The sequence below is a fragment of the Erpetoichthys calabaricus genome, chromosome 10 (genome assembly GCF_900747795.2).
Source record: "Erpetoichthys calabaricus chromosome 10, fErpCal1.3, whole genome shotgun sequence".
Lineage (NCBI taxonomy): Eukaryota > Metazoa > Chordata > Cladistia > Polypteriformes > Polypteridae > Erpetoichthys > Erpetoichthys calabaricus.
Window position 1 is genome coordinate 35,575,495 of NC_041403.2, and position 17,452 is coordinate 35,592,946.

At 34.8% G+C, this 17,452-nt stretch overlaps 1 protein-coding gene across 1 annotated transcript in view; it reads left to right on the forward strand.

The window, feature by feature from the left end:
- The window catches only part of wdr47a (WD repeat domain 47a), a 43,921-nt gene that overhangs the window by 12,889 nt on the left and 13,580 nt on the right, over positions 1 to 17,452 (forward strand). The window contains 8 exon segments of the mRNA XM_028811068.2: positions 801 to 884; positions 1,156 to 1,240; positions 2,358 to 3,160; positions 4,041 to 4,182; positions 8,723 to 8,839; positions 8,841 to 8,902; positions 12,423 to 12,674; positions 14,743 to 14,836. Coding sequence (XP_028666901.1) covers positions 801 to 884; positions 1,156 to 1,240; positions 2,358 to 3,160; positions 4,041 to 4,182; positions 8,723 to 8,839; positions 8,841 to 8,902; positions 12,423 to 12,674; positions 14,743 to 14,836 — 1,639 coding nt within the window.

A 17,452-nucleotide genomic window follows, 5' to 3' on the forward strand; every position in this document is an offset into this window, starting at 1 on the left:
GAAACTGTTGAATGTCTCTGGTCTACTGAGGGAATAACCCCAGCTTAGAAGATGCCAAATGCCTGAGTAAACTAATCAGGAAGGCAGGTTATATTACAAGACTAATCCTGAACTTGTAGTCAGCGGCAGAAGAGAAAATGATGATAAAAGTAATAGCCACTAGGGCTAATGCTACCCATCAGCTCCATCACTTTTTGTCCTGGAGCTCCTTAAACTGTCAGCTCCTTTTCCCATGGTGTTTTAAGGGGCATTAGTGGGTTTCTTTTTTTCCTATAACTTCTGACATTTTAATGCATCTTTGTCTTCCTGTCATGCCTGTCTTCATCCAAGACAGTTATAACAGACGTACTGGCATACAGATCATATTCTTTATTATTTTATTGTGTGTTAAAGCCTTGCATGTATGTAATAGTTAAAAGTTTTTTAATGGTCTTTTCTGTTGTGTTTTATACTCTGTGTTGCCTGGAAATATTAAAGTTCCCTTTGGGATCAATACAATTCTGTCTGTCTGTCTGTATTGTTTTTTCTCAGTGAAGTATGTTTTATGGTGAACTGTGTATGACATGATTGGAAATTCCCATTTACTTTCCTTTTTCTGTTTGTTACTGAGGGACAACATGCAGTTCCACTGAACTGGTACTATGTGGTGAATAAAACATGCCATTAAACTTAAAAAGTTGTTCATATCCATAGTCTTGACATTAAATGAAAACTAAAAATGTGGTCAGCTTTTATGAATTACCAACTTAGATCTAAAACTTTAATTGACATTCTAGTTTTTTTTTTTTTTCCTCCCACAGGCAACTTGTGCTTGATGGCCAGTGGGATGAAGTTCTCCAGTTCATCCAGCCCTTGGAATGTATGGAAAAGTTTGACAGAAAACGGTGAATAAGCTGAAATATTTAAGCACTATGTTGTATCACTAAAAAACAAGTTTGCATGTCTTTTTTATTTAATATTGGACTTTAGATAGCAATCCAATTAACATTCACTGTGAAAATATTTGGTGATTGTAAACATTCAATGAGAAAATACTTTTTCTCACTGCAGTAAATATGTATGAATCTGTTTCTAAATAGGATTTTTTTTGTTATTAATTTCAAAAGTTACTCAACTAAGACCTGTTTTATAATGTCACATTTTATTTCACTTCAGATTTCGGTACATAATCTTGAAGCAAAAGTTTCTTGAAGCCTTATGTGTCAATAATGCAATGTCAGCAGAGGACGAGCCACAACATGTAAGTCATTTCAGCACACTTTCCTGTTGATTTAAGAAGAGTTGCTTCTGTTTGCTAATAAGATTACCTGTAACAATATACTTTACGCCTCGTAATCAAGCAAGATTATTGCTAGGCAATTGAGTGGCACGTGAATACTATTACATACTGCAGTATATTTCAGAAGCTGTTTTATGAAAAAAAGGAGAAATCTAAAAATGAAAGCTTTTCTTTGTACTGTGAAAGCTTGTTCAGAAATGAGTTTATGATTTTGAGATTCAAGTTACTGTTTGATTACAGTCTGAATTTTTGTATAAATCGTTCTATATGGGTGACTCATTTCATCCAGAAAGGAGCTACTGTGTTTTCACTTTAACAGTATAATTGAGGTTACATGATGATCTCTCTTTAAATTATGTCATAGTGTGCTACACTAACCCTGTCATGAATTTCTCACCTTTATACATTATTGTCTTCCTCTGAGATTTTGTTTTGCTGATTAGCTGTTTGGTTGATTCAGTACCCAGTTATGTTATCACCTGTTGACTCTGACGTGCTTTGCTGAGCTAATGAATCCTGCACTGTACTTACTTTAATACATTAGCTAAATGTTATTTTGTTTTTTTTTTCTTTCTATGTGACATGTCAATTTCTCCAAATAATAAATAAAAATTGCAAATACAACCCCCATTATTTTTTAAGTAAGGGAGGGTTTTAATTAATGTTGATTTTATAGTAAAATTTTAATTTTTAAACCACTATAGTAGGAGTTTACTAACTGATATTGTTTCTTTCCCAGTATTTGAAAAGTTTCATCAGTTTTTATTTTGTTTGAAACAAAAATATCCACAGAGTATAAAATATAAGCTCCGGTTGAAGTAAAATGAAATATTATTAGAAATAAGACTCTTATAGTAATAAAGCTCTGCAGCAGGGACAATACCTCGACTGCTTATTTATAGGCTTGATATTTTTGTTTTAATATTCTTAATAGATTCTTAATAATGTCTCGCTTCTTGGCTGCTAAACAAATGCAATTATATTGTTCAATGCAATAAAAATATAAGGGGAATTTAATTGACTATAACCTTTAAATCAAAACAGTGGCAAATTTAAAACAACTGCTCTTGTCTTGCAGCTTGAGTATACAATGCAGGAGGCAGTCAAGTGCCTGCATGCATTAGAGGAGTACTGCCCTTCTAAGGATGACTATAGTAAGCTGTGTTTGCTTCTCACTTTACCTCGATTGACTAATCATGCTGAATTCAAGGACTGGAACCCCAGCACAGCAAGAGTACACTGCTTTGAGGAAGCTTGCATTATGGTGGCAGAATTTATACCAGCTGATAGAAAGCTAAGTGAGGCTGGCTTCAAGGCAAGCAACAACCGCCTTTTCCAACTAATCATTAAAGGGATGCTGTACGAATGCTGTGTAGAATTCTGCCAAAGCAAGGCTACAGGAGAAGAGATTACAGAGAGCGAAGTGTTGCTGGGTATTGATATGCTCTGCGGGAATGGATGCGATGATCTGGATTTAAGTTTGCTCTCTTGGCTCCAGAACTTGTCACCTAGTGTATTTTCATGTGCATTTGAGCAGAAGATGCTTAATATTCATGTGGACAAGTTAGTGAAGCCCACAAAAGCAGCATATGCAGACCTTTTAACCCCCCTGATAAATAAACTTTCTCCGTACCCATCCTCGCCCATGAGGCGGCCCCAGTCTGCTGACGCATATATGTCTCGCTCCCTGAACCCTGCTCTGGATGGCCTTTCCTATGGTCTAACAAATCATGACAAAAGAGCTACAGACCTGGGCGGTCAGACATCTCCCATGTCACACTCCTTTGCTAACTTTCAGTACCCTGGGGCTCAAAACCTCACCAGAAGTCTGTTACTGGAGAACACAGACTGTCACAGTATTTATGAAGAATCTCCGGAGAGGTATATTGTTTCTGACTATTCATAAAACCACAACTCAGTTTCATTTAATTCTATGTGGACACCACTTGTACATCATCTCTATGTATGCTAATACTCATCACTAGCAGTTTAGACAAGAAAATCAGGTTTGGGGTTGTTATTTAACAATATGGTTTAAGTGTTTTTTGTATACAGTATATGTTAAAATGCACAATATTCCAATTGCATTGATAGTTTCAAGGATTAATTAACTTTACATTAATGATTTTAGCCTAATAAGCCAAAGTGTTAGTATTAAAAAAAAAATAGTTTTCCCCAGTGACTTATGTTTAGTCAGCCGTTTTTGTGGTTGTTTCATTATTCATTTTTTTTGTTTGGTGATGTTTCTTTGAAGAAAAAGTAATATTTGATTCAAGGTGACTGACAGGATTATTGGTTGACATCCTTTCTCTTTGAGTGAAATGGCTGGTTTAGCAGGTATTGTTGTCAAGTAGATAAGTATAAATATGAAACCAGAAGTTTACATTTTTCTGTCTTTCTGAAATTCCAAATGTATCACATAACCATTTTTATCTGTAATTGTAACATTTATTACTGGAACATTTCATGTTAATCACTAAGAAAGATATTGCAGAGATTTCTGGTTATTTAATTCTATGTTGTATTTAAACCTGTAAGTACTCTTCTAGAGGTTTAAATAAGATAAGGTTGTACTTGCACCCTTATTGCATTAACTAACAAGAAACTTCAGTTATGTGGCAAAACATCTGCCTCCTACAGAGTAACAGGATTCTATAAATGTATATATTTTGTTAGTATTTAATGAGTATGATCTTCCTAGAAAAACTATTGTATTATGTTCCCTAAATACTAGATCTTCTATGTATGTATATTTCCATAGAACTTGCACACCTGATGGAAGTTTACTACAGTCCAGCAGTCATGAAACTTTACGTCACAGTCCCACTTCTAGCTCAAAGGCCATGAATGACGGCAACCCTCCTGGATCAAGTCAGGGACCAGGAAAAACGGACAAAAATGAGGTAGCAAAAAACATTTACGCCTAAAACATGCATTTCGACAGATTGAACAATTACTGTGTATAGAGGTCTTGCAAAATTGGGTGCAGCAAAGGTAGAAGAGGAGTTCTCACTCACTTTCTTAAAAGACCTTTAAAGTATAATTCATTATTGTAAATTATTATCGTTTTTAATTAACTTTACTCATTTATTCTCTATTAGTGTTTTTTAATTTTTTTTTTAAGTTAGCAACGCAGGTATATGAAACCTGTATGATTATTTCTTGTGATTATGTATATATTTTTACTAATGTTTACTATGTATATAATGAAACTTGAGCCCAAACAGATGCTAACCAACTTGACCCTTAAAGTCATCCACAACAATTGAGCTAATCCAGGGTTGGATAGGTATTATTTTTCAATTGTCAGTCTTATAAGGTCTACAACCAGTAATGGCGTACTGCACGAATACTCTTGACTTATAGTTTTCATACTCTTTCTCTGTATGTTTAGTATTTGTTTGCTCAGAGTTTGATGCACTTGTTGCTTCCTGAGCAGCTCTTGTTTTTCCACCCTGGCGTCCCACATCTTCTCTTCTTTCGTCGGCATCTCTTCACATTAAAACTGATTAAGTTAGGTTTGTGTTGCAATTACTTAGTACGTTTTCTTTAATTTTTCACTTAAGCTGGCACTTAAGTCTTCAATCTGCCTCAAGAATGATTTAAGGTATGAAGAGGTAGTGAAAGTGATGGTGAAGTTAGTAGGGATGAGAACGGTGCCCATACACATGCACCACATAGCCACCCTGCTGGCTGCTGCAGAGAGTTGATTCTACAATAAAATAAAATAAGAATAAAAAGAAGAATAACCTTGGAGGTCAATCATCCCCCTGAAAGCGGATAGTAGACGTCACGTAGTATATGTGTATCAAATTTCAGGTCAATAGTTCAAATGGTTTACAAACTTCAGGTGATTTAAAATCCTGGACAGCAACGGTAGCGTATTATATAAGAAGACAATAATAAATCAGTAAATAAAAGAAATACGAAATAACTATAACAGAATTTTTGATTAACAATGGCAACTCAATTTTGTGTGTTGTTTTGTCATGGGTAATGCCATATTGTTCACTATTGTTATGAATCAGGTTTTTAGCTTCCTAAATTTTTGTTACTTGTATATTTAATGCATGCAAAGAACAAGGAGTAAAGACAATTGAGGAAAATATGACACACATTTTCAATTCTAGATTTTCATTGTGTTTTAAAAACACTAAGGTTGGCAGTTTTGTGCAGATTAAAATGTATTGTAAAAGCTAATTCCATAGAGAAAAAAGAAAATGTGCTACAAATTTCATGTTAAGATAGAAATAATACATAAGTAATTGAAATACAACTTAGTAAACCAAACTGGCAAAACTGTGATAAGGCAAATACCAAAATAACATCCCTTTTTCATTTAGTTATAGGTTGGTCGTTAGGCTATATTCATTCATGCCTAAAAGAAGCTATAAAGCATTAACCTATATGTTGTTTTTCAGCATCAGACATGTGTTTATAATTCAAGCAGTATGTTGATATACTATGAGATGACCATTAACTTTTTCTGCATGCTTGGTGGGTGGCCAAAATTAGCAACTTTAGCTAAGTGGAAGGACTTTGGCCCTGGTTAAGTGTAGCATTTGCACATTTTCTCATGTACTTACAGTATAACACACAGAAAAAAATAAGCGTTGGAGATGATATTTAATGAGAGAATCAGAGAAAATAGAGAATTTGTCAAGGAAGCCTGAGACTCCTGTGGGTACAATACATTTTATTATTTTTTTATAAGCGAAATGTGTCTTAAATACAAACCAACAAACAACCAATACTTTATAAAATACATTTTCTTTAGTGAACACCATCCTGAAGAACATTATATCTACACATTTATAATATAGTTACAAAGTCAAGTGCCTTATCCCCCAGACCATATTGAGCACATTCAGAAGTCGTTAACTGCAAAAATATGAATAACTGCTGGGTTAATTTTGGTTAGTTATCTAATATGTATATGCAATGAATAACTTTCACTCTAAAAAAAATGTTTTTTTCACTGGTTTTAAATGATCCTAAAGATTTGTGCATCTATTTCTACCTTATGGCACTTGCTAATGGTACAATTTTGTATTTGCACCATTAAGTTTTCTTTTTTTTTAATAAATTAATATTGACCATATTGTCAAAAAGAAAGAGTAACACAGTTATTATTAATTACAGTCCATATAATTAAAACTTTAATGAATTATAATTAATACAATTAAAAACTAATGATTTAATACTAATCCAGTATAATGGGTTGTTGCAACAGGAAATTGCACCAAATGTGCATTTTTATGTACTATATACTGTATATGTGTGTGTGTGTGTGTGTGTGTGTGTGTGTGTGTGTGTGTGTGTGTGTGTGTGTATATATATATTATATATATATATATATATATATATATATATATATATATACACACAGTGGAACCACACGGTTTCACGACCATAATTCATTCCAAAACTCGTAAACTGATTGGTCGTGAACCAAAGCAATTTCCCCTATAGGATTGTATGTAAATACAAATTAATCCTTTCCAGACCATACGAACTGTATGTAAATATATATTTTTCAAAGATTTTTAAGCACAAAAACAGTTAATTATACCATAGAATGCACAGCGTAATCGTAAACTAAATGTAAAAACATTGAATAACACTGAGAAAACCTTGAACAACAGAGAAAACTAACACTGCAATATTTTGCGCTATAGCGCTACCAACCGCTGCCTAAAACACTTTTTTTTTTAATGAGGTTTTAAGCACAGGGGAAAAAAATGAACATTTGAAAAATCTGTCATTTAATAAACCACCAAGAAAAGTAACATTGCAACAATGCACGCTACGAACCGTTCGCTGTAAACAGAAGTGAAAACAAAATCAAGCCCAGTGCATTCTTCAACTGCCTTCCTACCTTATGCATCCAGCCCCCTCTCTCTCGCGCTGCCTGTGTGTGTGTGTCTGTCTCTCTCTCGCGCTGCCTGTGTGTGTGCGTCTGTCTCTCTCTCGCGCTGCCTGTGTGTGTGCGCGTCTGTCTCTCTCACGCTGCCTGTGTGTGTGTGTGTGTCTCTTGCTCTCTCTCTCTTGCTCGCTGCACAGGAAATGCACAGGGAGAGACTGAACATGTACAAACCGAAAGAGAAACTGGCTTGTTCGTATACCGAGTGTGTGGTCGTGAACTTGGCAAACTTTTTGGTCGTAAACCAATTTGTACGTTGTACCGAGACGTTCGTGAACCGAGGTTCCACTGTATATGTAATATAAAATCCTAAGCCTAAAAGTGCAACAATTTTATGTCACGTTTTTCGTCATGCTTTAAATCTGGCTTATTTTAAAAACTACATACAGTATATATGTTTGGTATCATTCTCTTCAGAATTTATCGAACTTTAATGTGATGTTGTTAGATTTTCAGATTCTTATTCCATTTTTAAATTATAAACTAAAAATACCAAGAACTCGCATCCCGCGAGATGAGACTTAACCAAGAGTGCCAAGAGATTTAACCACGCCTGGGGGCCGTAAATAAAAAACAAAGAGTAGGACAGCTGTTGCAGGCTTTTAAATGTTCGAAGTGTAGCGCGAAATGCAGATCATGTATCACGGCAGCAGCAGCAAGCCAGCAGCCGATCGAGCAAAGGGGGAGGTAAAAAAAAAAACTGTATTTGTTTCCATTGTATCACCGTTTTAAGAAGGGGTTTTGGAGGAGCGACCACGTCTCCTTGGGGTCCGTTCAGCCCCCCTCTTCACAATGCGAGCAGTAGACTGGCCGCAACTGGGGGTTGGGTGCCAAAGGTGCCAGGGGGTTTGGGCGCCAAAGGCACCAGGGGGGGTTTGCTACCCTAGTTATTATTATAAAGTAATAAGTGTTGCTTATTATCTCTTAACTGGTAACTTGAACCTTGTGCAATTCTTCAAATAAACTTATATTAAATTCAAAGTTTGTTTGACAAATTCATTCTTAGTCAGCAGTTTCTTCTAAATTACAAATAGCTTGGTTTGTATAATAATTGACAGACTTTTTTTTAATTTAAGTTCACAATTTTTCATGAGTTGAAATTAAACTAAGAGACACATCTATTGTTAGGCTTCAGGTCACCTTTTATGAATAAGAAATGTTCATTTAAAATGGGACATAACTTGCTTTTGGAGTCTAACCGGCATGGAAATCTAGATAAAATAAAACAACAGAAAAATGCAAGATGAAGACTTAACAATTAAAAGCCTTTCCACTGTTATGGTTATCCTATGCATTTTATCACTTTACAACAAGGGACCAGTAAATTTTTCAGTCTCCATTTGTTCACATGTATTAATTTTGTAACATTCACTAGATGGCAGTATTTCTCTGAGAGGAAACCATTGGCTTTATTTAAAATATTTAAAACAATTAGTTCCATAAGCCTGAAGTTTTTTCAGGATAATAATTTAATTATTTTTGCATGCTAAGCGCTTAACACTGATGTTATTGTATTTAAGCTCCGAGATTCAGCTGAGCACTTTCAAGAGTATTACCGCCAGAGAATGCGCTATCAGCAGCACCTTGAGCAAAAGGAGCAGCAAAGACAGATGTATCAGCAGATGTTATTGGAGGGTTGGAGTCAACCAGGACGATGGGCCAGAGCAACAATACAACCTCACAGAAAAGTTTCTAAACAGGTCTGCTTTTTATCTTTCCAGAATGAATGATTTTCATCTACATCTTTATCTCATTTAAATTAAAGAGATTTTTTTTTCTTTAAGGACTTTGAATAAAAAAAATACTTTGTTTATTTCTATTATTATGCAAAGTTAGATAAATACATAGCTCCCTATGTTACTTTGTGGAATCCGTTTTATACCGTTATAGGGCTATGGTATGAAATTGAATTAAGTATAAATAGTCTGTTGTTGTTGCCTTTTCATAATTGTCGATTATTGTAATTTCCTTTCACAAAAGAAAAACGTGCGATTTTTTTTTCCTCAAATTATATTCTTTTTCTGTGTTTCTTTTAACTGAAATGTGTATATATAAATGACTGTCTCTAAATGGCAGTAGTGCACTGTAGCTAAAATTAATAGAATTAAATTATTTAAACCACTTCAATGAATGATGGTACACTTGCCTGACCAACCATCTGTTAAATATTTTCCTTACAGTCTTACAGATCCGTGAGGTAGTGTTGAGCTCACTGTTAATTATCACTTCAAGCAGTGCTAAATATTCAGCTGCTTCAAACAATATATAACTTGCTTGTTGTTATTTATTTATTTATTTATTTTTTTTACAAACTTTACTTCTGAATAAAATAACTTAACTTATTTGATCTTGCCAAAGCATTGATACCTAGAAGATAAATTTGACAACCTGATCGTTCTAATGAACCTGACAAATCTGATAGAAAACTGTTGCTCCACATCCTACTTTCACAGTGAAATAAAAACCCAATTCCCAGTAACAGAATCATAGTCTATTGCATGACAAATTAATAGAGCAAACATCTATTGTATTTAGGAGGAAAATAAATAAGGAAAAAATATACTTGCTCTCTCTATGTCCTTATAATCACATTAGTACTTTAATTCTTTATATTACCACTAGTTAAATTGTTTTATATTCATTACACATAATTCCTTTAATTTAGGATATACACAATTCAGTTTGTACTAATTAGCAATTGCAAATGCAATAATCACATTAACAGCAAACGACTCTTACACATTCCGTTACGGGGGAATTGCCATCTCCCTTTAAAAAATGGCTTAAGGCATCATATAATAACTTCATGTATTTTCTGTTCCAGTTTTCACTTGATAAGACTCATTCAGAATATTAATTATATATTTCACTGATGTCCTTACTGTAGCATCTCTCATTAGATGACTTTTATCATTTTGTCTGTCTGATGTTAATGTTGCATTTTGAATGCTGTCTTTGTGAACATAGGTTTACTCTTAGGAGTACCAAATATTAAAATTTGTTGCTTAAATAGAAATATATGAAGTGTAAAGGATTGCAGTCATAACTGATATGCTGAAACCATGGTATGTTAAAGCAGTGGTCCCCCAACCTTTTTGACATCAAGGACCACTTTACTAGAAGCAAATTTTTCCAGGGACCGGGGGGTTGGGGGGTCGGGATTCTGAGGATTCAGGGTGGGTTCGTAGGGCAGTTTTATACACAATTTACATTACATTTCTATTATTATTAAGTTATTAAGCAGTTCGCATATGTTTGCAACCCGAGATTTTTCTTCTTTTTTTTTTGCATATAACAAAGACGATACTGTATGCATTGCATTTGTCATTCCAACAGATTGCAACCATCACAAACATGAACACTTATCATTTTTTCGTGTCTGCCGTGACAATGAGTTAAATTCCACTGGATGTTTTTCAGATAGTTGACAAGTAAAAAGCAAAAGGTATCACTGAAAACCACAAAAAACAAAAACAGCAAAAAAAAAAACAGTACGAGGAAAGTTCGAAGAAAGAATTTTTTTTTTACAATGATTCTGTTTGGGGATCGTTGTGCAAATGTGCACATCTGAGCTGCGACCACAGATCTAACTGCTCTGCAGATGATTTCATTCAAGGCATTTCAAAGTCACTTCGTTGTACCTGAAATTATCTGCCGAATGTACTTCGTAGTAACAAGATTTATATAGACTCGTGTCATATAGAAGAAACTGTCGGGAACCATAAAAATACTTTGTTGTAATACTCTCTCACCTTGGTCTCTCTCCTCTCTCTATGCCGCTGCAAACCCCTCCTGCCAAGCATTCTAAAAGTCTGAGTGAGTCTCCGTTGCCGGCAGTTGGGGGACTCCTGTGTTAAACCATATGTATATATAGTTAAAACAAAAAAGCTCAACATTTATTCTTCAGAAACAGAACTGTATAAAACCTATTTAGAAATACCAAAGCAGATGAAAATATTTTGCTGTTATGAGTTACAGTGCAATTTCAAGTGAGTTAAGGAGATTAGGCTAATATCTTTAAGGATTTTTAATTGTGGTATCATCCCTGTGACATAACCCTTTTTGTATCATTTATAATGGTTATGTGATTTAATATTTCATTATCCATAGTGCATTAATTGAAAGTACAACTAAAGATGAGACAGCTATGGATCTTTAAAATTAAAGTACAAACTTTCTGGAGTCTGGAAATCCGTAGTTCTTTCTACATTCATTTTAAGGCCTCATCTTGTGACTATACCACACTTCAGGCACATAGACATCAATATGTGTTCACTAACTTTATTGTATATATAAAGTGAGAGAGAGATTTTTTAAAATTTGTTTCTAAATTTAACTGGAAGACAGGCAGCTTTCTTTTTTATGGTTCTACTTTTTACTTTTAATTATGATGTCTTTTTAAATTAACTGTTATGTAGTAAAACAAAGATTTCAAAGGCCTAGACCTATAAAGCAATAAATTCCATTTTGTAGTAATTAATTCCTCCCCCCTCCTCCTGTTTCTTTCAGCAGCACAGTAGCTCATTTTCCTGAGACTGTGGCAGAGAGGGGTGGCACTGTACCACAGTCCATTAGTGTTGTTGCCAGTGCATATTCAGGATCCTGGGTTCTAATCCTGCACTTGGTTGTTGTCTGTGTGGAGTTGTTTTCCTGCCATGCATCTAGTTCTGCCAGGATCAACACTGTCCATCACTCCCACAAACCCTAAATTTGGTTTAAAGGAATTGTTATGTTGAGAATGTTAGTATGTAAAATTAACAATTATATATTATTTAAAGAGATTTTTTTGTTTTTATCACCAGCAAATGCTATTTGCTGTACACATTTCCAGATTTTCCTCTCAGGTGCTTACATGTCAGTTAAGAGATGGCAAAATGTTTGCAATGCAAATTCTGTTGTTTAAATAGTAAAACTGAGCATTTTTTCTTTGTTTTGCTATGGTATGAGTAACAAATGCAGAAAAACTGAAATAATTACATTAAGCCTGTGTACTTTTAAAATGCTGAAAGTGCCAATAAATATGTTTTCTACTTATTTGCTGTGAAAATCAGCAGTTGCTTAGAATTTTACATCTTTCAATATTAAGGCTTTTTTTGTTTTGTTTTATTAGTCAGGTAGAAAGGTGATGATGCTATGTTTTAGTGTATGTTATATGTATACCAGCAAAGATTTCTGAGAGTACTTTTCTATAACAGAAAACATTTTATTTTTTACCAACAGATCAATTCAAAAACTGGAAGAGCTCAATGTTGGAATGGATAATCTTGGGGGAGAAGTTCAGTCATTAAGTCAGCAGTGCAATGGAAAAATTGCAAACTGTAATCCTGCCACTGGAACTGGAACTGGTTTTAACACAAGTCCTGAAAGTGCTCACCAAAGAGAAAGCCAAACTGCATCCACTAGCACTCCACAGAAAGCTGGAACTCGTGGAATTCCTTCATTAGATGAATCACCAGTATTTGGTACTCAGAGGTAATTTTTTTATTGTGTTGCATGGTGAATATTGTGATTTGGATTAGTTTACTATATGTGACAAGTTTCCTACTTTTTTCCTTTGTATTATTTTATAAAAAAAAAGGACAACAACAACAATATTTATTTATATAGCACATTTTCATACACATGATGTAGCTCAAAGTGCTTTACAGGATGAAGAAAGAGAATAGACAATATAAAAGTTAAAATTAGGCAATACTAAATAACAATAGAATAAAAAGTTAATGAAAGAAAAAAGGTCCCATGGCCAGGGAGGACAGAAAAAACAAAACAAAAAAAAAACTCCAGGCAGCTGGAGAAAAAAAAAAATCTGCAGGGGCTCCGAGGCCATGAGACCACCCAGCCCCCTCTAAGCATTCTACCTAATATAACTGATCTCAATCAATCCTCATGGTTTTTCAGGCTTCACATGGAAGAACTTGATGAATCATTTAAAAGGGGACAGGATATAGGCGAGTTAATTAAAAGATCACTACTGACACACAATTTCTAGACATATAACCATTTTCTGAGTTTAGTTAGTCAATTACAGGAGAAAAACTGGAGGACTGTCTTTGCAATGTCAGATGTAAGACTAGAATCCGTCGTTCAACTTTCCTATAAAAATTGCACACCAAACTCTGCCGCAGGCCAGAGGCTGAGACGTAATCTTAAATTTTGAACTTTTCCGTAAATACATGGCTGTGGGATATGGGAGAAAATGAGAGTTTTTGAATAAAATTCCCATGAACAAGGAGAAAAATGTAAACACTTCCTCTGTTGCCTAAAACTTTAAGGAAATAGCATTAATTACACTGCCACCATGTTTTTCAGCAAACAGTATAATTCTTTAATTATTACTAAATAACATACAAACACAATAACAAAAACACAGCAACATAAATGTCAGTATATTGTATAATAAAGAGTAAAGTACATCTTGTAGATGGTTTTTTATATAAAACCACTCTTAGAAGGCCAGTCAACTTTCAAATGTCTCATAAATACTTAAAAAAATCCTTTTATGGGTGCTTTTTTGGTTGTTTCAAAGGCTGGAAAGAGTTAGTGAGGTTCCTGTTGATCAGAAATGAAAATACATATGAATAGATTTAATCTGTTTGATGTTCCTGTGGCATTTTAAACAGGGATGCAGATAGGCCCTGGCATGCTTATCACACATTGTAATATGAGAAGCAATGTTGTCTATACACATTTCTTCCTGCAACAAATTCTGTCCATTGCCAGGAGGGTTCACCTCATGAGTATTTTTCTATGCCTTACATATTAATATTGCAGTTTTCTGTATTTCAAAATAGTTATTTAAATACTCGATTGCTTTGTTACTCTTTCTCATTCCTAGTTACAATACAATATTTACACATTAGTCACATCTTTTTGGGAATAAAAGAAATAATGACACAAAAAACACCCCCTCCAAGAATTGGGGAGTGGGTGGATTCATGCATGATCTTTAGAACCATGTTTTCTAGAAAAATGTGCTCCTGTTAGGGTTTTCCACAGCAAACTTGACCACAGTGAGGGGGTCAAACAAATAACACTCCCTAACTGATCATCATGAATATTTCAATCACGTGAAAAAGAAACAGTCTGAAACTGGGATGCTGGGACCCTCTCCTGAATCCTACATTAAACAGATTTTTTGCATGGTTACTGGAAAATCAAACCCACACCCAACTGTACCTGCTGAAGTTTGTACCCAAACCCAGTTGTACTTTAATTTCATCTTTATGTATACAATAGATGTCTCTTATCTTAAGCTGTAAAACTTTTTGTTGTTTCTTAATAGTAAGCTTAGCTCATTGTGTTATCCTTACATTAATCAGAAAAGACTGAACAAAAATGATGATTACAAAACATATTATGTAGAAAAGAATACTTAAAGGATATATGTACATTTGCTTTGCCTCTTGAGTTTTTCATTTTATTTAATCTGTTTAAATATTAGTTTTAGCAGTTAAATCAGTTGAATTACTGAAATAATATTTGCCCATATCGTGAAATCTTAATATCATTGAAACTGAACATTTCCCTTTCTTTACTTAAGTGCAAACGCAGCTCCTTTGTCCAGGGAACGTGTTACTCAGCCACCACAGCCAGGGGGTCTGACATACTCGCCATCACGATTGCGTGCTGAGGAGGTAAGATACTAACATTTTCTTTGTCATGGTCAAATTGTGCTTTTTATTACTGCTTATGTTACAATCCTATAAATATTTACAAAATCAAATGGTTTGCTTCTGTACAAAAAGAGGAATATAATTTCTCCTTCAGTAATTTGTATTGGACACTCTTATAAAATAATATAAATAGTGGAATCAAAATTCTAGTTAGTGAACAGTGAAACGGCTTGTTAATAGAGGAAGTGGATGAAATTCCTATAATTAATAAAAATTATCTGGCTGACTATACTTTCTTAGAAGGCTGGCGTCCTTCAACATCTGCAATAAGATGCTGCAGATGTTCTATCAGACGGTTGTGGCGAGCGCCCTCTTCGGTGTGCTGGGGAGGCAGCATAAAGAAGAGGGACGCCTCACGCCTGGACAAACTGGTGAGGAAGGCAGGCTCTATTGTAAGTTTGACATCTGTGGCAGAGCGACGGCACTGAGCAGACTCCTGTCAATCATGGAGAATCCAATGCATCCACTGAACAGTATCATCTCCAGACAGAGGAGCAGCTTCAGCGACAGACTGCTGTCAATGTTCTGCTCCACTGACAGACTGAGGAGATCGTTCCTCCTACATACTAATAATAATTCATTACATTTATATAGTGCTTTTCTCAGTACTCAAAGCGCTATCCACACAGGGAGGAACCGGGAAGTGAACCCACAATCTTCCACAGTCTCCTTACTGCAAAGCAGCAGCACTACCACTGCGCCACCTGTGAGGCTATGCGACTCTTCAATTCCACCCGGGGGGGAGTAAACGTTAACATTATACAAAGTTACTGTCTGTTATACCTGCATTTTTATCACTCTTTAATATTGTTTTTTTATCAGTTTGCTGCTGCTGGAGTATGTGCATTTCCCCTTGGGATTAATAAAGTATCTATCTATCTATCTATCTATCTATCTATCTATCTATCTATCTATCTATCTATCTATCTATCTATTGCTAACAGCAAAATATTTTAATTTTTGAATTTAAATATTATATGTACAGGTATATGTTACACAATTTCATAGTAATAAATGTGCAAAAAGCTTATTATTATGTTTGCCAGGAGAGTTTTCACACTCATAGTTGGTTTGCTTAGTGCCAGAACAGGAGATTAGTTGTTTTGTTTCAGTCTTCAGTTAGGTTGAATTGCAAACATTCAAACAACCCAGAAGTAATAGTAAACCCTCCATGGACATGTCTTAAACTCTTTCATTGGGCAAAAATTATTTTTCACTGAAAGAAATCATCATATAGAGTTGACAGCAGCTGTGTTTGTGCACCACTGCATTTGTAATACTGAAATGGTTTGTTTACCAAACACAACTCTGTGAACATAATGCCTATTATCTAAAAACTAAAAGAATTCATGAAAGTGATGCACTGCTTTACATTCTACAAAAAGGAATTGTTTCATCTAGTTAACAGAAGAATGCCAGTTCTGCTGAAGCAATACAATGATGTGCTTCAGTGTCATTTAGACAATAGGTATGTCTAATGAATTTCATTTCACTACTGTATATAATGTTATGTATTTGCTCTCCTGTAGCTTACTCTGTGAACATAACCTATAATCTCTATTTAGTTTATATCAAATTGCATGTTTACTGTACTTATACCTGTGAACAATTTTTAATAATGTTCACTTTGGAATATTTGATTAACATTAATTACATGGTATCAATGATAATATGCCTCCAGTGTGTACATTGTACCTGAAGAGCAATCATATTGAGAGGATGCCCACCTTTGCTCATCACTGTTGTATGCTAATATTTGGGGTTTGAGCGTTGATTGTGCAGGGCATTTGTGTCTCACCACCTCCCTATGTGGTTTGAGCAACTTGATCAAATGAATTAGGTGTTAGGATTAATCTGATTGTGAATTTGTATGTTTGTGTATTTATTTTTATGCTGAGATTGCCCAACTACAGGCAGAAATGGTATAGCACAATTTTTTTCCATAATGAATAGTATTTCCTGTACTTTGTAATCCAATGTGGAGTCAATCTTTCATGCCTGACAAAAAACATTCCAGTGTTTGCTTGATACTGCACTGAGGCAATCATTTTCAAGGTGTCTTGGTACAGTTGTTTTGGTCCAATGGGTGTGTTTACATTTAGCTAAATAAGCCAGACTACAAGGAAAACCACTAGAGAGGTTGAAATAAATACTCCAAACAAGCTAGCTGTGTAAATCCATTTGCAGGACTGCTTTTGGTACCACTAGTACACTGTGGATTAACATAACACTCTCAAACTTGCAGTAACGGCATTCAGGGTTTTGGAGTTACAGAGCCTATATTGGCAACACTGGGCACGAGACAGGAGAGAACTCTGAATACAGCGTTATTCTATTGCAAAGTTCACAATAACATAGGTATATGGCCAATAAACCAAACACACATTTTTTTCAGACATGAGACAAAACTTAAAGTACTGTAATGAAGTTGTGAGAGGAAAACTACCACAGATACAAGAAGAATTTACGAAGGCCTCAAAGAGACAGCCACGAGTGGGATTCAAATATTGGAAAATGGAGATATAATGCAGCAGCACTAACCACTTCACTGTGACACCCATTGTGGAACAGACAAGT